The 24,767-nt window shown below is 31.6% G+C and overlaps 2 protein-coding genes across 3 annotated transcripts; one reads left to right on the top strand and one right to left on the bottom strand.

The window, feature by feature from the left end:
- The first annotated feature begins 640 nt into the window (after nucleotides 1-640).
- On the top strand, nucleotides 641-3,710 carry LOC108853115 (gibberellin 2-beta-dioxygenase 8). The gene is made up of 3 exons (XM_018626575.2): nucleotides 641-1,150; nucleotides 2,865-3,186; nucleotides 3,294-3,710. Exons 1-3 carry the CDS (start codon nucleotides 696-698, stop codon nucleotides 3,531-3,533), a joined length of 1,017 nt encoding a protein of 338 aa, XP_018482077.1. The 5' UTR covers nucleotides 641-695; the 3' UTR covers nucleotides 3,534-3,710.
- A 17,072-nt stretch (nucleotides 3,711-20,782) lies between these two features.
- On the bottom strand, nucleotides 20,783-23,555 carry LOC108852203 (uncharacterized). 2 transcript variants are annotated; one of them, XM_018625708.2, is made up of 5 exons: nucleotides 23,397-23,555; nucleotides 23,094-23,244; nucleotides 22,795-22,909; nucleotides 21,522-21,777; nucleotides 20,783-21,241 (listed from the first exon to the last, which is right to left on the bottom strand). In XM_018625708.2, the coding sequence occupies exons 2-5, from the start codon at nucleotides 23,238-23,240 to the stop codon at nucleotides 21,166-21,168; spliced, it is 594 nt and encodes a 197-aa protein (XP_018481210.1). In that variant the 5' UTR covers nucleotides 23,241-23,244; nucleotides 23,397-23,555; the 3' UTR covers nucleotides 20,783-21,165. The 2 variants fall into 2 exon arrangements, with proteins under 2 accessions (XP_018481210.1, XP_018481211.1); XM_018625709.2 differs by having other exon boundaries at nucleotides 22,795-22,903.
- Between the last annotated feature and the right edge of the window lie 1,212 nt (nucleotides 23,556-24,767).

The raw sequence follows: 24,767 nt of genomic DNA, 5'->3' as shown, positions 1-24,767 counted from the left end.
GAATTAAAAAAACAACTGTACAACATAGAAGGAAGTGAAAAACATGAGAAACCAAAGACGGTGTCCAGACAATCAAATATTCAAACCTTTAAATATGAAACAGCATCATGTTCTTCAAGACAGCACCATCTTAATTTATTCTAGTAATATCAAATTTATTGATCTCCATTATCGTATCTTGTCTACCATATGCTATACAAATATAGACATTAAATCCATATCATATATATTTTCCTACGATTTTCCTTTAATTGCTATCAAATTATCCATCTTACCAATATATGACAGAACAATCTCAATTTTTTTTTTTTACTTTGATAAGTATCAAAATTCCAAATATAAATTAATTGCTACCCAACTCATCTAGACGTTGCAAAAAGATGTGCTTACTATATAATTGTCTTATTATTGTCTAGTCATTAACAAACAACAACTCGTGTTAAGTAATTAAGGTCAATGGGCGGCAAACAATATTTATTTTCTTTTTCAAAAAGTTATTTTTTATTATCAACATGGGATTATACTAAAATCAAAACATGAACAAATTGCACTCATACACACAATATATGCATATAGGTAGGTGGACGTGTATATAAATGTAAGGATTGTGTCTCTCTTCACAACACATATTTTGATAACCTTCATCGTAATCATCTCTAACTTTCACTCATCTTGATAGATTTCTTTTGATACTCATGGATCCACCATTCAACGAAATATACAAAAACCTTTTGTTTAAGCAGATCACAAACACAGAAAACAATGTTCCCCAAATACCCTTTAGCTTTTCTGTCACGGCTGTCGTGGAAGAGGTGGAGCTTCCAGTGATTGACGTCAGCCGTCTGATCGGTGGAGCCGGGAAGGAGAGGGAGAAATGTAAGGAAGAGATTGCTAGAGCCTCGAGGGAGTGGGGATTTTTCCAAGTTATAAACCATGGAATATCAATGGATGTGTTGGAGAAGATGAGACAAGAGCAAATTAGGGTATTTAGGGAACCCTTTGACAAGAAAAGTAAGTCGGAGAGGTTCTCCGCGGGGAGTTACCGGTGGGGAACTCCGTCAGCCACTTGTCTCCGGCAGCTTTCTTGGTCGGAAGCATTTCATGTTCCCATGACAGATATTTCGGACGACAAGGATTTCACTACCCTCAGGTACACATATTTTTACTGAATAATTAATCTACTTATTTTAAACAATGTCAATTTTGTTTTGAAAATTAATGAAGTATTTTTCAGTTCCAAGATGGGAAAAAGTTACACTTACACAACATCAGCTAGAGACTATCTAGCTAGTGTTTCTTGGATTGATAATGACTACATATGATAAAATGTTTGATTAATGTAAGTGTTTGACTATTAGTAACATAATCTTCAGAGAAAAAATTATTAAATAGTCAAATATTCGGAGTACGGGAGACGAACACTCCAATTTTAATTCAATACTAGATTTTGATACGCAAAATCGTGTGGAACTGTTGATTTTCATTTTGTATACATAAATATTTAGAATGGTAAAATAAAGAAAATCAAATATTTAGAATTAAAATAATAGGATTACATTTAATAAAGATTCAAATAATAATAGGGAATCAAATATCAGTTTGTTAATCAATCCAGTTTTGTAAGAGTCGATGGTTATGTTAAGAGTGATATATTATTAAACCATATTCTTAATAATAAATAAGTGATAATTGATTTTTAATGAAGATTTCGTTTTTAAAAAATCACACATAAATTGAGATTGTGATTTTTATTTTAATATATAAGATTTGACGGTTTTGAAGGATATAATAGAGTATTGTCATTTATATTTAATTAGTGTTGTTTGGCGCCCATTAACTAAAGAAAATCCTACAAAAATAAAGTTATTGGGCATTCGGTCAAAGATTTATTCTCCATCTCTCATGCGTTTCTGTGTTCTCTCGTTTGAGTACTATTTTTATATGTCTAGTTTCTATATATCAAGTTGGCATGTGAAATACAATGTATAAATAAATATTAGTAGTGCTTTTTAAAAGATAAGAAAATATAGACGCAATCTTAGCATAGTTAAGTAATTAAGCCCTAGCTAGGTATTATGTTGGTTTCTATTCTTTGACTCCTCGTAAGCCTAAGAATTTCATCAACTTCAAATTCTGTAACATGTGCTATCATTGCTTATTTCGAAAAATGGCCTGCTATTTTGCTGCACCAACAACTCGGAATTATTTTGTAAACATTAACTCATTATATTTCTTATGCAAAACAAAAATAATTATACTTTGTTTTTGATAGAAAACTAGATTTTGGTTCTTTGTAGAAGCGGAATTTCTTTTTATGTTATAGTTTTTATAAATAGGAAATTAAGTATGTTGACATTTTATTTTGATTTAAATGTATTATAGAATTTATTAAATTTTTATCTGTTCTAAAGATGGATATTGTTTCTTAACTTATATATTTTTTTGTATGAGAAATATATATTTACAAATAAACTTTGAAATGTTAAGATAGTTTTTTTTTTGAACAAATGTTTAGAAAGTTTTACGTCACTAAATGATTTTACAGTTTTTATGTGATAAATATATATTAGAGTCATGTTAATTATTTAGCGACAACTATTTAGTGATAAGTTCATCTAATGATCTAAATATACTTTGTTATTATAACTTCAGTTCATAGTTTCTCAGTCTTTGTCTTTTGTCGTTCAATAATTTGGCTGTAAAAGAAATCAACAATACATGGTTTTCGCAAATGTTTCACTTTTATGATTTTCCATTTCGAAGTATTCCACAAAATTAAACATGACTTGTTATGACTCTAATATATATAATTCTCCTTAATTATAATATGGTTCATGTCATAATATTGTCTTTTTATATCACAGCTCAACAATGGAGAAATTTGCTTCAGAATCAGAGGCTCTAGCATACACTTTGGCAGAGATTCTTGCAGAAAAATCAGGAAGAAAATCAAATTTCTTCAAAGAAAAATGTGTAAGAAACACATGTTATCTAAGGATGAACCGTTATCCACCTTGTCCAAAACCATCAGAGGTGTACGGTTTAATGCCTCACACGGACAGTGATTTCCTCACAATCTTGTATCAAGACCAAGTCGGAGGACTCCAACTCATTAAAGACAATAAATGGATCGCCGTTAAACCTAACCCGCATGCTCTAATTATCAATATTGGCGACTTATTTCAGGTAACTAAGGTTTTAAAGAGTTCTTAATTAGTCACATTTAGTTACGTTATGGTACATTGCTTTAAGAGTTCTTAGTCATGTTTGATTATGATATGTGCTTTTGGTAGGCATGGAGCAATGGGATGTACAAAAGCGTGGAACACCGTGTGATGACAAATCCAATGGTGGAGAGATTTTCAACGGCGTATTTTCTATGTCCATCATACGACGCTATTATTGAGTGTTCAGGTGATTGTCCTGCTTATAGAAATTTCAGCTTCAGAGAATTCAGACAACAAGTTCAAGAAGATGTTAAGAAGCTTGGTTATAAAGTTGGCCTTCCTAGGTTCACTAATCATCTCTACTGATTTATACACTCAGTTTTTTTTTTAATTTACTTTTAGATGTTTTTATGATATTTTGCTGTTAAGGTTTGATTTTTTCCGTTTAATTATTTTGTTGATTTTTCTTAATAATTATCATATTCTAGATCAACTGTTTATCTTAATTCTACAAAGATCAATTATAAAATCAAAGCTTCATTCGGTTAATTGTGTATTGAAGTAATGACAAACGAATTTGATAAAGCCAAAGTTGTATTTGTAATAAACATCAAGCAGACATTAAAGAATTTTTTTTGTTTATCGGATATATAATTTTTAAAATTGATATGTACACATTAACTGATCCATCAATGGCGAGAGCAGCCATGAGAGCTTGCAAGCCATGGAGTATCCTTTCACAGACATGCTAGGACCAATGACAGACGCAATCTCCTCTCACTTAGGAGCTAATTCCTCCGGTCTTTCACGTGGCGTTACAAATTCATCTCTCAAAAGACTACTTCAAAAGAATCGAAGAAATGATCAGTTCAGGATCAAATACGACGAGGGTGCCTTGCCTGACAATCTTGAAAACGGAGACATTGTTCTTGTAGGTGTCTCAAGGACAGGGAAGACACAACTCTCGACATACTTAGCTTAAACGGTTTACATAGTGTCTAACGTACCGGTCGTGAACGGTGTGGAACTTCCCAAGACTCTGTTCAAGATTGATTCAAAAAAGGTTTTTGGTCTGATGATTAATCCGGTCGTGTTGCAAGGGACAAGGAGGCTAGAGCCAAGTGTCTTGATCTTGGATGGAGTTTTGAGAGTAAGTCGTACTCTCAGTTAAGGAAGGGTAGTGATCGGGCGATGCCTTGCATCTCTAATTGCTATTGAATTAATGTGGTAGTGAAAACTGTAGTTTATAAAGTAAGGCACAGTAGTACATTTTTAAGCTACCATTATATTGGGTCACAACAGTGAGCCCAAGTTGGAAAGAATTCAGTGAGTATTTTTTGTCTTAATATATATCATATTTTACTATGTATATATTTATATATACTAGCTATGGTGAAATTGAGCTCATCTTTTCATAAACGATAGAGATTTTGATTAGCTTTCTAATGCCACCAGTTTGAGGTCAATCGGGGTTTTTAGTCAAAAGTTATGATAGTTTTACTGAAGAATGGTCGTTTCACGCACGAAGAGGAAACTTAATATCCTAAAACATCTGTGGGTATTGCACATAAGGTTGTGGAATATCATCAGACATCCTTGGAATGTCATAAGACTTCTTTGGAATGTCATAAGAGTTCCTTGAAATGTTCTAAGACGTTCCTAAACTGTATTTAAACGTCATTACCCTATCCACTAGTTTGTTTTGAGCAATTTTGGGAGATTTTGGAGTTATTTAAATGCATAACTACACATAATCTTCAGAATTTTATCTATTGATAGAGAACTAGCTATGGTGATTTTGCGCTCATCTTTTCACAAACGGTAGAGATTTTGATTATCTTAACAATGCCCCCAGGTTAAGGTCAATCGCGTCCTTAGTCAAGATTTATAATAATTTTACTGAAAAGTGGTCGTTTGACGCACGAAAAAGAAACTTAATATTCTAAGACATATGTGGACAATGCACATAAGGTTGTGGAATGTCACCAGACATCTTAAAGAATGTTATAAGACTTCTTGGAATGTCATAAGACTTTCTTGAAATGTCCTCAGACGTTCCTAAACTGTATTTGAACGTCATTACTGTATCCACTGGTTTGTTTCGAACAATTTTGGGAAATTTTGGAGTTATTTAAAAACATAACTGCACAAAATTTTCAGAATTTTCAGAAATTTTTGAGTTTTATGAACTTAACAATGCCACCAATTTGAGGTCAAAAGTTATGATAGTTTTATTGAAGAGTGGCCGTTTAACGCACGAAGAAGAAATTTAATATATTAAAACATATGTGGACATTGCACATAAGGTTGTGGAATATCACCAGACATCTTTAGAATGTCATAAGAATTCTTTGGAATGTCATAAGACTTCTTTGGAATGTCCATAGACGTTCCTAAATTATATTTGAACGTCATTACTGTATCCAATGGTTTGTTTCGAACAATTTTGGGAGATTTTGGAGTTATTTAAATACATACTACATAAAATTTTCAGAATTTTTAGAAATTTCAGGATTTTATGAACTTTATGTGATCGTCATTACCCTGCCCACTGGTACGTTTTTAGCAACTTTACGAGATTTTGAATTTTTTTGTAATATATAATTGCACATAATTTTCAAAATTTTATCTATTGATAGAAATCTTATGACATTCCAAAGAATTCTTATGACATTCCAAAGATGTATGTTGACTTTCCACAACCTTATGTGCAATGTCCACAGATGGCTTAGGATTGACCTCAAACTGGTGGCATTGGAAATCTAATCAAAATCTCTACCGTTTCTGAAAAGATGAGCTCAATTTCACCATAGTTAGTTCTTTATCAATAGATAAAATTTTGAATATTATGTTCAATTATACATTACAAAAAAAACTCAAAATCTCTCAAAGTTGCGTAAAATGTACCAGAAGGCAAGGTAATGACGATCACATAAAGTTCATAAAGCTCTCAAATTTCTGAAAATTCTGAAAATTTTATGCAGATATGTATTTAAACAACTCCAAAATCTCCCAAATTTTTTCGAAATAAACGAGTGGATACAGTAATGACGTTCAAATATAGTTTAAGAACGTCTCATGACATTCCAAAGAAGTCTTATGACATTCCAAATAAGTCTTATGAAATTTCTGAAAGTTTTATGCAGTTATGAATTTAAATAACTTCAAAATCTCCTAAAATTGCTCGAAACAAACCAAAATAGGGTAATGACGTTTAAATACATTTTATAGACGTTTCATGACATTCCAAAGAAGTCTTATGACATTCAAAAGAAGTCTTATGACATTCCAAGGATGTCTGTTTACATTCCACAACCTTATGTGCATTGTCCACATATGTCTTAGGATATTAAGTTTCTTCTTCGTGCGTCAAACGACCACTTTTCAGTAAAATTATTATAACTCTTGATTAAGAACCCGATTGACCTCAAACTGGTGGCATTGTTAAGATAATAAAAATCTCTATCGTTTGTGAAAAGATGAGCTCAAAATCACCATGGCTTGTTCTCTATCAATAGATAAAATTCTTAAGATTCTGTGTAGTTATGCATTTAAATAACTCCAAAATCTCCCAAAATTGCTCGAAACAAACCAGTGGATAGGGTAAAGACGTTTAAATATAGTTTAGGAACGTCTCAGAATATTCCAAGGAACTCATATGACATTCCAAGGAACTCATATGACATTTCAAAGAAGTCTTATGACATTCCAAGGATGTCTGATGATATTCCACAACCTTATGTGCAATGTCCACAGATGTTTTAGGATATTAAGTTTCCTCTTCGTGCGTGAAACGACCACTCTTCAGTAAAACTATCATAACTTTTGACTAAAAACCCCGATTGACCTCAAACTGGTGGCATTAGAAAGCTAATCAAAATCTCTATCGTTTATGAAAAGATGAGCTCAATTTCACCATAGCTAGTATATATAAATATATACATAGTAAAATAAGATATATATTAAAACAAAAAAATACTCACTGAGTTCTTTCCAACTTGGGCTCACTGTTGTGACCCAATATAATGGTAACTTAAAAATGTACTACTGTGCCTTACTTTATAAACTACAGTTTTCACTACAACATTAATTCAATAGCAATTAGAGATGCAAGGCATCGCCGGATCACTACCCTTCCTTAACTGAGAGCTAATCAAAATCTCTGCCATTTATGAAAAGATGAGGTCAATTTCACTGCTATCTAGTTCAATATCAATAGATAAAAATTTTGAAGATTATGTGCAATTATACATTCCATAAAAAAACTCAAAATCTCCCAAAGTTACTTAAAACGTACCAGTGGGCACGGTAATGATGATCACATAAAGTTCATAAAACTCTGAAATTTTTGAAAAATTCTGAAAATTTTGTGCAGTTATGTATTTAAATAACTCCAAAATCTCCCAAAATTGTTCAAAACAAACGTAAAGAAGTTCAAATACATTTTAGGAACGTCTCAGGACATTCCAAGGAAGTCTTATGACATTCCAAGGAAGTCTTATGACATTCCAAAGAAGTCTTATGACATTCCAAAGAAGTCTTATGAAATTTCTGAAAGTTTTGTGCAGTTATGAATAACTCCAAAATCTCCCAAAATTGCTCGAAAAAAACCAAAATAGGGTAATGAAGTTTAAATACAATTTAAGAACGTCTCATGACATTCCAAGGAAGTCTTATGACATTCCAAAGAAGTCTTATGACATTCCAAGGATGTCTGCTTACATTCCAATGATGTGTGCTTACATTCCACAACCTTAGGTGCAATATCCACAGATGGCTTATGATATTAAGTTTCCTCTTCGTGCGTTAAACGTATACTCTTCAATAAAATTATCAAAACTTTTGACTAAGAACCCGGTTGACCTCAAACTGGTGGCATTGGAAAGCTAATAAAAATCTCTACTGTTTCTGAAAAATGAGCACAATTTCACTATAGCTAGTTCTCTATCAATAGATAAAATTTTGAAGATTATGTGCAATTATATATTACAAAAAAATTCAAAATCGCCTAAAGTTGCTAAAAACATACCAGTGGGCAGGGTAATGACGATCTCATAAAGTTCATAAAACCTTGAAATTTCTAAAAATTTTGAAAATTTTGTGCAGTTATGTATTTAAATAACTCCAAAATCTCCCAAAATTGTTCGAAACAAACTAGTGGATACAGTAATGATGTTCAAATATAATTTAGGAACGTCTATGGACATTCCAAGGAAGTCTTATGACATTCCAAAGAAGTCTTATGACATTCCAAGGATGTTTGGTGACATTCCACAACCTTATGTGCAATGTTCACATATGTTTTAATATATTAAATTTCTTCTTCGTGCGTTAAACGACCACTCTTCAGTAAAACTATCATAACTCTTGACTAAGGACCCCGATTGACTTCAAACTGGTGGCATTGTTAAGTTCGTAAAACTCAAAAATTCTTGAAAATTCTGAAAATTTTGTGCAGTTATGTTTTTAAATAACTCCAAAATCTCCCAAAATTGTTCGAAACTAACCAGTGGATACAGTAATGACGTTCAAATACAGTTTAGGAACGTCTCATGACATTTCAAAGAAGTCTTATGACATTCCAAGGAAGTCAAATGACATTCCAAAGATGTATGGTGACATTATATGTCTTAGGATATTAAGTTTCTTCTTTGTGTGTCAAATGACCACTTTTCAGTAAAATTATTATAACTCTTGACTATGGACCCGATTGACCTCAAACTGGTGGCATTAGAAGATTATGTGCAATTATACATTACAAAAAAACTCTAAATATCCCTAAGTTGCTTAATACGTACCAGTGGGCAGGGTAATGACAATCACATAAAGTTCATAAAACTCTGAAATTTCTGAAAACTCTGAAAATTTTGTGCAGTTATGTATTTAAATAGCTTTAAAATCTCCCAAAATCGTTCGAAACAACCAGTCGATACAGTAATGACGTTCAAATACATTTTAGGAACGTCTCAGGACATTCTAAGGAAGTTTTATGACATTCCAAAGAAGTATTATTACATTCCAAATAAGTCTTATGACATTCCAATGATGTTTGGTGACATTCCACAATCTTATGTGCAAGTAAAACTATCATAACTTTTGACTAAGGACCCCGATTGACTTCAAACTGGTGGCATTGTTAAGTTCATAAAACTCTGAAATTTCTGAAAATTCTTAAAGTTTTGTGCAGTTATGAATTTAAATAACTTCAAAATCTTCCAAAATTGCTCCAAACAAACCAAAATAGGGTAATGACATTCAAATACAGTTTAAGAACATTTGAGGACATTTCTAGGAAGTCTTATAATATTCCAAAGAAGTCTTATGACATTCCAAGGACGTCTGTTGACTTTCCACAACCTTATGTGCAATGTCCACAGATGGCTTAGGATATTAAGTTTCCTCTTCGTGCGTCAAACGACCACTCTTCAGTAAAATTATCAAAACTTTTGACTAAAAATCCCGATTGACCTCAAATTGGTGGCATTGGAAAGCTAATCAAAATCTCTACCGTTTCTGAAAAGATGAGCTCAATTTCACCATAGCTAGTTCTTTATCAATAGATAAAATTTTGAAGATTATGTTCAATTATACATTACAAAAAACCTCAAAATGTCCCAAAGTTGCTCAAAACGTACCAGTGGGCAGGTTAATGACGATCACATAAATTTCATAAAAGTCTGAAATTTCTGAAAATTCTGAAAATTTTATGCAGTTATGTATTTAAACAACACCAAAATCTCCCAAAATTTTTCGAAATAAACGAGTGGATACAGTAATGACGTTCAAATATAGTTTAAGAACGTCTGAGGACATTCCAAAGAAGTCTTATGACATTCCAAAGAAGTCTTATGACATTCCAAAGAAATCTTATGAAAATGTGTAAGTTTTGTGCAGTTATGAATTTAAATAACTCCGAAATCTCCTAAAATTACTCGAAACAAACCAAAATAGGGTAATGACGTTTAAATACAGTTTAGGGACGTTTCATGACATTCCAAGGAAGTCTTATGACATTCCAAAGAAGTCTTATGACATTCCAAGGATGTCTGTTTACATTCCACAACCTTATGTGCATTGTCCACATATGTCTTAGGATATTAAGTTTCTTCTTCGTGCGTCAAACGACCACTTTTCAGTAAAATTATTATAACTCTTGACTAAGAACCCGATTGACCTCAAACTGGTGGCATTGTTAAGATAATTAAAATCTCTATCGTTTGTGAAAAGATGAGCTCAAAATCACCATAGCTTGTTTTCTATCAATAGATAAAATTCTTAAGATTCTGTGTAGTTATGCATTTAAATAACTCCAAAATCTCCCAAAATTGCTCGAAACAAACTAGCGGATAGGATAATTACGTTTAAATACAGTTTAGGAACGTCTCAGAATATTCCAAGGAACTCATATGACATTCCAAAGATGTCTGATGACATTCCACAGCCTTATGTGCAATGTCCAAAAATGTCTTAGGCTATTAAGTTTCCTCTTTGTGCGTCAAACGACCACTTTTCAGTAAAACTATCAAAACTTTTGACTAAGAACCACGATTGACCTCAAACTGGTGGCATTGGAAAGCTAATCAAAATCTCTGCCATTTATGAAAAGATGAGGTCAATTTCACCGCTATCTAGTTCTAGATCAATAGATAAAAAATTTGAAGATTATGTGCAATTATACATTCCATAAAAAACTCAAAATCTCCCAAAGTTGCTTAAAACATACCAGTGGGCACGGTAATGATGATCACATAAAGTTCATAAAATTCCGAAATTTTTGAAAAATTCTGAAAATTTTGTGCAGTTATGTATTTAAATAACTCCAAAATCTCCCAAAATTATTCAAAACAAAACTAATGGATACAGTAAAGAAGTTCAAATACATTTTTGGAACGTCTCAGGACATTCCAAGGAAGTCTTATGACATTCCAAAGAAGTCTTATGACATTCCAAAAAAGTCTTATGACATTCCAAAGAAGTCTTATGAAATTTCTGAAAGTTTTGTGCAGTTATGAATAAATCCAAAATCTCCCAAAATTGCTCGAAAAAACCAAAACATGGTAATGAAGTTTAAATACAATTTAAGAACGTCTCATGACATTCCAAGGAAGTCTTATGATATTCCAAAGAAGTCTTATGGTATTCCAAGGATGTCTGCTTATATTCCACAACCTTGGGTGCAATATCCACAGATGGCTTATGATATTAAGTTTCCTCTTCGTGCATCAAACGAATACTCTTCAATAAAATTATCAAAACTTTTGACTAAGAACCCCGGTTGACCTCAAACTGGTGGCATTGGAAAGCTAATAAAAATCTCTATCGTTTCTGAAAAGATGAGCACAATTTCACTATAGCTAGTTCTCTATCAATAGATAAAATTTTGAAGATTATGTGCAATTAAATATTACAAAAAATTTCAAAATCTCCCAAAGTTGCTAAAAACATACCAGTGGGCAGGGTAATGACGATCACATAAAGTTCATAAAACCTTGAAATTTCTAAAAATTTTAAAAATTTTGTGCAGTTATGTATTTAAATAACTCTGAAATCTCCCAAAATTGTTTGAAACAAACTAGTGGATACAGTAATGATGTTCAAATATAATTTAGGAACGTCTATGGACATTCCAAGGAAGTCTATGACATTCCAAAGAAGTCTTATGACATTCCAAGGATTTTTGGTGACATTCCACAACCTTATGTGCAATGTCCACATATGTTTTAATATATTAAATTTCTTCTTCGTGCGTTAAACGACCACTCATCAGTAAAACTATCATAACTCTTGACTAAGGACCCCGATTGACCTCAAACTGGTGGCATTGTTAAGTTCGTAAACTCAAAATTCCTGAAAATTCTGAAAATTTTGTGGCAGTTATGTTTTTAAATAACTCCAAAATCTCCCAAAATTGTTCGAAACTAACCAGTGGATACAGTAATGACGTTCAAATACAGTTTAGGAACGTCTCAGGACATTTCAAAGAAGTCTTATGACATTCCAAGGAAGTCAAATGACATTCCAAAAATGTATGGTGACATTCCACAACCTTATGTACATTGTCCACATATGTCTTAGGATATTAAGTTTCTTCTTTGTGTGTCAAATGACCACTTTTCAGTAAAATTATTATAACTCCTGACCATGGACCCGATTGACCTCAAACTGGTGGCATTAGAAGATTATGTGCAATTATACATTACAAAAAAACTCTAAATATCCCTAAGTTGCTTAATACGTACCAGTGGGCAGGGTAATGACAATCACATAAAGTTCATAAAATTCTGAAATTTTTGAAAACTCTGAAAATTTTGTGCAGTTATGTATTTGAATAGTTTTAAAATCTCCCAAAATCGTTCGAAACAAACCAGTCGATACAGTAATGACGTTCAAATACATTTTAGGAACGTCTCAGGACATTCTAAGGAAGTCTTATGACATTCCAAAGAAGTCTTATTACATTCCAAAGAAGTCTTATGACATTCCAAGGATGTTTGGTGACATTCCACAATCTTATGTGCAAGTAAAACTATCATAACTTTTGACTAATGACCCCGATTGACTTCAAGCTGGTGGCATTGTTAAGTTCATAAAACTCTGAAATTTTTGAAAATTCTAAAAGTCTTGTGCAGTTATGAATTTAAATAACTTCAAAATCTCCCAAAGTTACTTCAAACAAACCAAAATAGGGTAATGACATTCAAGTACAGTTTAAGAACATTTGAGGACATTCCAAGGAAGTCTTATAATATTCCAAAGAAGTCTTATGACATTCCAAAGATATCTGTTGACTTTCCACAACCTTATGTGCAATGTCCACAGATGGCATAGGATATTAAGTTTCCTCTTCGTGCGTCAAACGACCACTCTTCAGTAAAATTATCAAAACTTTTGACTGAAAATCCCGATTGACCTCAAATTGGTGGCATTGGAAAGCTAATCAAAATCTCTACCGTTTCTGAAAATATGAGCTCAATTTCACCATAGCTAGTTCTTTATCAATAGATAAAATTTTGAAGATTATGTTCAATTATACATTACAAAAAAACTCAAAATGTCCCAAAGTTGCTTAAAACGTACCAGTAGGCAGGTTAATGACGATCACATAAATTTCATAAAGCCCTGAAATTTCTGAAAATTCTGAAAATTTTATGCAGTTATGCATTTAAACAACTCCAAAATCTCCCAAAATTTTTCGAAATAAACGAGTGGATACAGTAATGACGTTCAAATATAGTTTAAGAACGTCTCAGGACATTCCAAAGAAGTCTTATGAAATTTCTGAAAGTTTTGTGCAGTTATGAATTTAAGTAACTCCAAAATCTCCTAAAATTGCTCGAAACAAACCAAAATAGGGTAATGACGTTTAAATACAGTTTAGGGACGTTTCATGACATTTCAAAGAAGTCTTATGACATTCCAAAGAAGTCTTATGACAAACCAAGGATGTCTGTTTACATTCCACAACCTTATGTGCATTGTCCACATATGTCTTAGGATATTAAGTTTCTTCTTCGTGCGTCAAACGACCACTTTTCAATAAATATATTATAACTCTTGACTAATAACCCGATTGACCTCAAACTGGTGGCATTTTTAAGATAATCAAAATTTCTATCGTTTGTGAAAAGATGAGCTCAAAATCACCATAGCTTGTTTTCTATCAATAGATAAAATTCTTAAGATTCTGTGTAGTTATGCATTTAAATAACTCCAAAATCTCCCAAAATTGCTCGAAACAAACCAGCGGATAGGGTAATGACGTTTAAATACAGTTTAGGAACGTTTCAGAATATTCCAAGGAACTCATATGACATTCCAAAGAAGTCTTATGACATTACAAAGATGTTTGCTGATATTCCACAGCCTTATGTGCAATATCCAAAAACGTCTTAGGCTATTAAGTTTTCTCTTTGTGCGTCAAACGACTACTTTTCAGTAAAACTATCAAAACTTTTGACTAAGAACCCCGATTGACCTCAAACTGGTGGCATTGGAAAGCTAATCAAAATCTCTGCCGTTTATGAAAAGATGAGGTCAATTTCACCACTATCTAGTTCTATATCAATAGATAAAAAATTTGAAGATTATGTGCAATTATACATTCTATAAAAAACTCAAAATCTCCCTAAGTTGCTTAAAACGTACCAGTGGGCACGGTAATGTTGATCACATAAAGTTCATAAAACTCTGAAATTTTTGAAAATTTCTGAAAATTTTGTGCATTTATGTATTTAAATAACTCCAAAATCTCTCAAAATTCTCCAAAACAAATAATGGATACACTAAAAAAGTTCAAATACATTTTAGGAACGTCTCAGGACATTCCAAGGAAGTCTTATGACATTCCAAAGAAGTCTTATGACATTCCAAGAAATTCTTATGACATTCCAAAGAAGTCTTATGAAATTTCTGAAAGTTTTGTGCAGTTATGAATAACTCCTAAATCTCCCAAAATTGCTCGAAAAAACCAAAATAGGGTAATGAAGTTTAAATACAATTTAAGAGCGTCTAATGACATTCCAAAGAAGTCTTATGAAATTCCAAAGATGACTGCTTACATTCCACAACCTTATGTGCAATATCCACAGATGGCTTATGATATTAAGTTTCCTCTTCGTGCGTCAAACGAATACTCTTCAATAAAATTATCAAAACTTTTGACTAAGAACCCCGGTTGACCTCAAACTGGTGGCATTGGAAAGATAATAAAAATCTCTACCGTTTCTGAAAAGATGAGCACAATTTCTCTATCAATAGATAAAATTTTGAAGATTATGTGCAATTATATATTATAAAAAAATTCAAAATCTCCCAAAGTTGCTAAAAACATACCAGTGGGCAGGATAATGACGATCACATAAAGTTCATAAAACCCTGAAATTTCTAAAAAATTTGAAAATTTTGTGCAGTTATGCATTTAAATAACTCCAAAATCTCCCAAAATTGTTCGAAACAAACTAGTGGATACAGTAATGATGTTCAAATATAATTTAGGAACGTCTATCGACATTCCAAGGAAGTCTTATGACATTCCAAAGAAGTCTTATGACATTCCAAAGATGTCTCGTGACATTCCACAACATTATGTGCAATGTCCACATATGTTTTAATATATTAAATTTCTTATTCGTGCGTTAAACGACCACTCTTCAGTAAAACTATCATAACTCTTGACTAAGGACCCCGATTGACCTCAAACAGGTGGCATTGTTAAGTTCATAAAACTCAAAAATTTCTGAAAATTCTGAAAATTTTGTGCAGTTATGTTTTTATATAACTCCAAAATCTCCCAAAATTGTTCGAAACTAACTAGTGGATACATTAATGACGTTCAAATACAGTTTAAGAACGTCTCAGGACATTTCAAAGAAGTCTTATGACATTCCAAGGAAGTCAAATGACATTCCAAAGATGCATGGTGACATTCCACAACCTTATGTACATTGTCCACATATGTCTTAGGATATTAAGTTTCTTCTTTGTGTGTCAAATGATCACTTTTCAGTAAAATTATTATAATTCTTGACTGTGGACCCGATTGACCTCAAACTGGTGGCATTAGAAGATTATGTGCAATTATACATTACAAAAAACTCTAAATATCCCTAAGTTGCTTAATACGTACCAGTGGGCAGGGTAATGACAATCACATAAAGTTCATAAAACTTTGAAATTTTTGAAAACTCTGAAAATTTTGTGCAGTTATGTATTTAAATAGCTTTAAAATCTCCCAAAATCGTTCGAAACAAACCAGTCGATACAGTAATAACGTTCAAGTACATTTTAGGAACGTCTCAGGACATTCTAAGGAAGTCTTATGACATTCCAATGAAGTCTTATTACATTCCAAAGAAGTCTTATGACATTCCAATGATGTTTGGTGACATTCCACAATCTTATGTGCAAGTAAAACTATCATAACTTTTGACTAAGGACCCCGATTGACTTCAAGCTGGTGGCATTGTTAAGTTCATAAAACTCTGAAATTTCTGAAAATTCTTAAAGTTTTGTGCAGTTATGAATTTAAATAACTTCAAAATCTCCCAAAGTTGCTCCAAACAAACCAAAATAGGGTAATGACATTCAAATACAGTTTAAGAACATTTGAGGACATTCCAAGAAAGTCTTATAATATTCCAAAGAAGTCTTATGACATTCCAAAGATGTTTGTTGACTTTCCACAACCTTATGTGCAATGTCCCCAGATGGCTTAGGATATTAAATTTCTTCTTCGTGCGTCAAACGAACACTCTTCAGTAAAATTATCAAAATTTTTGACTAAAAATCCCGATTGACCTCAAATTGGTGGCATTGGAAAGCTAATCAAAATCTCTACCGTTTCTGAAAAGATGAGCTTAATTTCACCATATCTAGTTCTTTATCAATAGATAAAATTTTGAAGATTATGTTCAATTATATATTACAAAAAAAAACTAAAAATGTCCCAAAGTTGCTTAAAACGTACCAGTGGACAGGTTAATGACGATCACATAAATTTCATAAAACTTTGAAATTTCTGAAAATTCTGAAAATTTTGGACATTATGTATTTAACAATCTCCAAAATCTCCCAAAACTGTTCGAAATAAACGAGTGGATACAGTAATGACGTTCAAATACAGTTTAAGAACGTCTCTGGACATTCCAAGGAAGTCTTATGACATTCCAAAAAAGTCTTATGACATTCCAAGGATGTCTGCTTACATTCCACAACCATATGTGCATTGTCCACATATGGCTTAAGATATTAAGTTTCCTCTTCGTGCGTCAAACGACCACTATTCAGTAAAATTATCAAAACTTTTGACTAAGAACCCCGGGTGACCTCAAACTGGTGGCATTGGAAAGCTAATCAAAATATCTACTGTTTCTTAAAAGATGAGATCAATTTCACCATAGTTAGTTCTCTATCAATAGATAAAATTTTGAAGATTATGTGCAATTATACATTACAAAAAAACTCAAAATCTCCCAGAATTTTTTAAAACGTAACAGTGGACAGGGTAATGACGATCACATAAAGTCCATAAAACCCTGAAATTTCTCAAAATTCTGAAATTTTTGTGCAGTTATGTATTTAAATAACTCTAAAATCTCCCAAAATTGTTCGAAACAAACCAGCGGATACAGTAATGACATTCAAATATAATTTAGGAACGTCTCTGGACATTTCAAGGAAGTCTTATGACATTCCAAGGAAGTCTTATGACATTCCAAAGAAGTCTGGTGACATTCCAAAGAAGTCTGGTGACATTCCAAAGAAGTCTGGTGACATTCCACAACCTTATGTGCAATGTCCACAAATGTCTTAAGATATTAAATTTCTTTTTTCGTGCGTCAAACGACCACTCTTTAGTAAAACTATCATAACTTTTGACTAAGGACCCCGATTGACCTCAACCTGGTGGCATTGTTAAGTTCATAAAACTTTGAAATTTCTGGAAATTCTTAAATTTTTGTGCAGTTATGAATTTAAATAACTTCAAAATCTCTCAAAGTTGCTCGAAACAAACCAAAATAGGGTAATGACATTCAAATACAGTTTAATAACATCTGAGGACATTCCAAGGAAGTCTTATGATATTCTAAGGATGTCTGCTTACATTCCACAACCATATGTGCAATGTCCACAAATGGCTTAGGATCTTAAGTTTCCTCTTCGTGCGTCAAACGACCACTATTCAGTAAAATTATCAAAACTTTTGACTAAGAACCCCGATTGACCTCAAACTGGTGGCATTGGAAAGCTAATCAAAATCTCTACCGTTTCTGAAAAGATGAGATCAATTTCACCATAGATAGTTCTCTATCAATAGATAAAATTTTGAAGATTATGTGCAATTATACATCACAAAAAAACTCAAAATCTTCCAAAGTTGCTTAAAACGTATCAGTGGGCAGGGTAATGACGATCACAAAAAGTTCATTAAGCCCTGAAAATTCTGAAAGCTTTGTGCAGTTATGTATTTTAATAACTCTAAAATCTCCCTAAATTGTTCGAAATAAACCAGTGGATACAGTAATGACGTTCAAATACAGTTTAGAAACGTCTCAGGACATTCCAAGGAAATCTTATGACATTCCAAGGAAATCTTATGACATTCCAAGGAAGTCTTATGACATTCCAAAGAAGTCTTATGACATTCCAAAGAAATCTTATGACATTCCAAAGAAGTATGGTGATATTCAACAACCTTATGTGCAATGTCCACAGATGTCTTACGATATTAAGTTTCTTCTTCGTGCGTTAAACGAACACTCTTCAGTAAAACTATCATCACTTGTTAAGTTTATAAAACTCTGAAATTTTTGAACTTTCTGAAATTTTTTTATAATTATGTATTTAAATAACTCCAAGATCTCCCACAATTGCTCGAAACAAACCAGTGGATAGGGTAATGACGTTTAAATATAGTTTAGGAACGTCTCAGGACATTCCAAGGAAGTCTTATGACATTCCAAAAAAGTCTGCTGACATTCCAAGGATGTCTGCTGACATTCCACAACCTTTTGTGCAATGTTCACAGATGGTTTAGGATATTAAGTTTCCTTTTCGTCAAACGACCACTCTTCAGTAAAATTATCAAAACTTTTGACTAAGGATCCGATTGTCCTCAAACTGGTGGCATTAGAAAGTTAATCAAAATGTTTACTGTTTCTGAAAAGATGAGCTCAATATCACAATAGCTAGTTCTCAATCAATAGATAAAATTCTGAATATTTTGTGCAATTATACATTTCAAAAAATTCAAAATCTCCCAAATTTGCTTAAAATGTACATGTGGGCAGGGTAATGATGATCACATCAAGTTCATAAAACTCTGAAAATTCTAAAAATTATGTGCAGTTATGCATTTAAATAACTCCAAAATCTCTCAAAATTGCTTCGAAACAATCCAGTGGATACGGTAGTGACGTTTAAATACAGTTTAAGAAATTTTTACAACACTCCAAAAAAGTCTTATGACATTTCACAAAAAAATTTGGATATAGAGTGAAAATACTGTATAAATAATTATATGTTTTCATACCAAAACATTTTCACATCTTTTATTAAATTAAGTAAATTACTCTAAAATTTAAATTATATAACTTTATAATAAATAGAAAAATCTCTTTTGAAAGATTAAAATCTTTTTAAATAAAAATACATCGATTATTATGTCGTCAACGAAGAAGTACGAACGCCTCGTAAACTAATTTGATTTAGTTAGTATTACAAAATCATTAGATATGTGTAATATGCAAATTTGAAAACAAACATATTTGTAATATGCAAATTTGAAATCATTAGATATGTGTAATATACAAAATCATTAGATATGTGTAATATGCAAATTTGAAAACAAACATATTTGTATAAAATTTAAATACTAACTTATACACAACTCTTGAAACAAACAATAAAAAAAACACACCTTTATATATAATGAAAATATATAAATTTTAACAAGAAATAAAATTTATTCAAAAATACACAACTTTTCAACAATGTTAGGGTTTTTCATGTAAACCATATAGGAGATGAAATTTTCATTTATAAAAATCAAGAGATTTAATTTTTCATTTAATACACTGATTTTTAGATATAAAAAATTTACAAATATTTATGAAATATTAATAAATAGATAAAAGCATAATAAAAATGAAAATACATAAATATTTGTACAAAAAATTAAGAGATGCAACTTTCTATATTTATGAATAGTCACAAATTTTTTAATTTAAATGTAGTTATTTTAAAATGATAATTATATGAATAGTTGCAATTTTCAATTTAAATAGTCATATATTTTCAATTTAAAGTAGTTATTTTGAAATGATACATATATGAATAGTCACAACTTTTCATTTAAATAATTACATGTTTTCAATTTAAATACTAACTAATATACAAATATTTAAACAAATAACGAAAAGACACAACTTTTAACAAAAAAATAAAATTTCTATAAAAATTCATAATTTTTCAACATTGTTTGGGATTCCTATTATTAGTAGATTTTGTTTGTTAAAGTTATATATCATGTTGTATTACTCAATATTTTATTTTAGCCACTACCTTGACATTCAGCGTTATGTAATACATACATATCTTATCTAACATGATGAAACAGTAAATGCTTAGATATCCATATTAGTACTAATGTAGTTTGAGAAGTTTGGTTCGTCAACAAAATTTAGGTCTGGTTTGGCCAATGATACAATCACAGTTAAAACAACTGAAACAAGTATTATAGGAAATAACTAATTAAGTAGCTTTGAGTGTATTAATATACCCCATTTCATACTCCAAAACCACGTCACAACTTGTGTAGGTGTTTTGGACTTGTTTGGCGACATTTCAACATCAAACTTTTTTAAAACCACGTTTCAACTTTGGTTATATCAACACAATTCAAAATGTGTTGTATTCTTGCATTTTAGTTTATGAAAGGGAGATGTTACTTTACTTTATGATCCAAATACTTGAAGATATCTAAATATGGTAGTAGCTTTAGGTGAATAGCATGTGGTGACATATAAATGATCCACGCTTGTGTAGGTTCTCTGGTAAGATGGTCCATATATACCTAAAGTTTGAATTATTTTTCAAAAAGTAATAACGGAAAGAAAAATTTTAAACTCCAATGGAAAGTTGATATATATGTATATAAAGAAGTACACCAAAATGAAAAACATAAATTAGACCAAGTGAATACGAAAAAACAGAGAACAGGAATTAAAAGTAACAGAAGAGAAGATTCTCTGTCTCTGTCACAACAGTCATAAACTCTTGTCTTATATGATCTCGTGCGTGCCCATTTCCCACTTTATCTCTCTTTCTGTTTCTTTTTGCATTTTTACTAATAAAAATAATATACAAAATAATTATTATCGCAGCCTTACGCTCTGTAATGTTCTTCTGATTCATCTCCTAGGTCGGTGAGAATGTGGCATGTTCTATATCCACAAACTGAAGTCGGGCTCTATCCTCTTCATGTCTTGTTACTATTAGTCTAGGGCATATCTCCCGGATTAGACCTGCTGATCGAGAGAGTGAATATGATTAACAAGATTGATCCCATGCTTGACCTGTCACAAAGATTGAACATTCCGTCAATATACATATATTCGTCAAAAACAACTTTACTTAATAATTTGTGATAGATACTTCGATTTTCAGTAGCACGCTGATGCCGTACACTACTCATAATTTTAGTATATTTATGTATTAAATTTAAAAGAAAAAAAATATCAAACCTAAAATACTATGCAATTTGAGTTATACATTTGGTATTCTATAGATTAATATATCTTTTTAATATATAAAATAAATAAATTATATTGACAAAGGAAGTGATAAATTACTTACAAAGTTGCAAAGAAGATGAGGATTTTTTTCGGATCAAGCATCCAAGAAGTGCGAGAACGTTTAAAACTCGACTTCCTTGCAAACCCAAATCTTCTTTCTCTATTTTGCTTGGAGATCATATTTCCGGCGGTGGCTGCAGTCGTAGTAACGGTGATCTGATGAAGCGGTGAGGCTGAAACAGCGGTGGCTGCAGTCGTGACCGTGCTTAGATGATCTATGGGCCCCACAGTGCCGGCCTTTTCCGGCGTGCATGACCCTACAACTCATCAAATGCCATACGACAAGCTTTAATTAATAACAATGAACGATGGTTCTTTTTTTTCTTTATTTGACAAAACCAAATAAACTGAATCATAACGTATTCATTGTATGCCGAGCTTAATAATAGTATGCGTGAGCATGCGGCGCAGGAGAATAAAAACTTTAAAAATAAAGCTACGGTTTGTGTTGTGGTCTGCATAAAGCTAACGCATACAAATATTTACTTTTTTTTTCAGAATAACGCATACAAATATTCAAATTGAGAAACCGAGACAGTAGGGTGTTTCCTATTAATTGATCGTATCAGTTATGCTTTTTGTTGCAGAAAAAGTTAGTAAGATGTACCAAAAATGTTTTTAAACAAAAAGGACAAGTGGTGAACTTTAAAAAAAAAATGTAAAGATCAAACTTAGTTACGGTCTACAGCCGAAAACGCATGGGTTGGTCACGTTATCCCACCTAACATTTTGTAATTTTATACCTTAAAGAGGAAAATAACCAGTGGATTACTATTAAACTTTATGTTAGATTAGGCAAACCGAACCTTTTGCATTAGATTAAAATTTATAAAAGTATCCAAAAGTATTTCAGAAAAATTGACATTTCCCAGGAAAATATCGAACCACACAAAACAATATAAATCGAGTTGTATTTATCGAAAGGCCAAGATACATTTGTTTCCATCCCAAAACTCCCGCAAGTCACAGATAGCCCTAAACGACACAATATATTACAATAATCTGCTAGGTCCATTTGATACTATTAAGTAATATACTTTTAGCAGATGGTAACCAAAGAATCAAGAAAGAAACAAAATGACATTGAGCTGTAGAAAAATGCATTTGTCCATATACGTGTAATGAAACGTTCGTTTAGTGCCAACTTTATATGAAAACTAATCGATGGATCATGTATTAAAGGAAATGATGTATCAAGAATGTGATGTATAGTACCTTTATCAAGAAAATGCTACATATATATTAAGTAAATTATTGAATTCGAAGATTTTTACCTCTAAGTGGAGATTGAGGGAATGAGGTCTCTTTGTCATTACCATTTGCATTAGAATGGAGTTTCCTCTCGTTGTTGCTTCTTGGAGACTCTTTCCTGGAAACACTTCTCTGCAGCTTGAGAAAAAAGAATCAATTTTATTCAATAATTCAATTAAATCATAATAAAATACGAAAAATACTCAATAATTGAGTTTCACTAGAACTACTTCGAAAGAGAAATTAATATAAATTACCCAGGCCCTTTCTCAAAAAAATATTAAAATTAAAAGGCTAAATACAATAAAAATAAAGAGCGTACTGTAACTCTGGGACTCGAAGAAGAGAAGTCTTGGTGGATAACATGAGAGAAACTTTCGACATCGATTGTCACGTAGCCATCAGGATTAACGGATTGTTGAAACCCGGGTCTGAGTTCTTGACCCGTAACTGCTGCACCAGTTTCCATTGATCTACCAACAAAACAATTAAGAAACATAGAGGATGAGAAACGATCATCATGTTTATGTAAGAAACAGAGTCAATTATCAAAAAATAATCATCTTTCCGTTTCTGGAAATTGTAACCGTAACTACAGAAGAAATATAACATGGAGTCAACTTACTTATGGGAATTGAAGCAGATGATTTAGAGAGAGATCAAGACAGAGAGTCTAGCGTCTATCTTGTGCTCTGTTTCACGGTGAAGAAAGGGTCGTTAAGGTTTTTCTGGTTGGAGACAAAAAAGTGGAAAGAGATCCTGGGGAATGTCGAAACTGAAAGAGATGAGAAGCCTTTTATTTTTATTTATGTAAATGGGTTGGTGCCTTTCTCTCTCTATTTATTTATTTTATTTAATTATTTTCAAAGATTAGTCACCACCACCATGAGAGATAAGAGAAGACTAATGAGTAATTAGTAATTACTTATTCAGTCATGATTCCAATCTTTAAACAAAGCTTAGTTGATCTCAGTAGGATGAAATATGCAAGAATATGTTTTTTGCAATTTGTGGGAGGTTTTAAATATTAAATTATCAGAAGTTCATTATAGACTCTGTATTATGTGCACTGAATTATCCACGTATAGATATAACTTTTTTTGTTTATTAATTTCATAATTATTTATGAGAAATTGTCGAAAAACTTATTTATGAAAAATTATCTAAGATTGATTCTATAAAAGTTTTTTCTTAATCATAAATTAATATAGCTTTCAAAGGTTAAAGGATTTAGAATTTAGATTTGAGTGATGTAATTTTGGAGTACAGTTTAGAATTTATTAAAATAAGTAAATAGTAAAAACTTAAAAACAAAAAAAAAATAAAAAATAGTTTTACTAAGAATTTTCTGACTTTGAAATAAAATTGGAAACAGAAATTTGAAAACAAATGGAAATTTCTTTAAAACAATTGAATTCAAAACATATTATTCAACAATGGTAATACTATTTTTATTTATTTAAATAATTATATATTTAGATATCTATAAAGTAAGAATAAAATATTTTTTATTTTACTGAAACTTTTTTGGTTATTTTGCTCATAGGGATTCTTTCGCTGAAAATCATAAAATAGAGTCATTTGAGAGATTTGCCAATTTTTTTTTTTTTTTTGCAAATTCCAGTATCATATGACGTTGCTTAATAATAACATCACAAATATTGTTGTCTTTTATAAAAGTTTTTTTTGCCAACCTAACGAGAAAAGGGTTTGTTATAATTTGAGGAATATGCGATGAACAATCATGGTGAACAACTAACTTCTCTGTTTATGATCTGCTCGCTTGCTTCAGACGGCACTCTTTCTTTTCTTTTTCATTTGACCCTGCCAAATTGCCAAATTGCCAAATTGCCAAATCATTAATGAGTTTATATGAATTTTATATGTAGTTAAGTATGCATATAACTTAAATTAATAAATAAGTCAACCACAAATATCTTATGTTAAAGTTAAAATAACATTTTGTGAAAGTATCATAACCTAATAGTTAAGGTTT

This window comes from Raphanus sativus, chromosome 4 (genome assembly GCF_000801105.2).
Source record: "Raphanus sativus cultivar WK10039 chromosome 4, ASM80110v3, whole genome shotgun sequence".
Taxonomy (NCBI): domain Eukaryota; kingdom Viridiplantae; phylum Streptophyta; class Magnoliopsida; order Brassicales; family Brassicaceae; genus Raphanus; species Raphanus sativus.
This window is presented reverse-complemented; position numbering and strand designations above follow the sequence as displayed.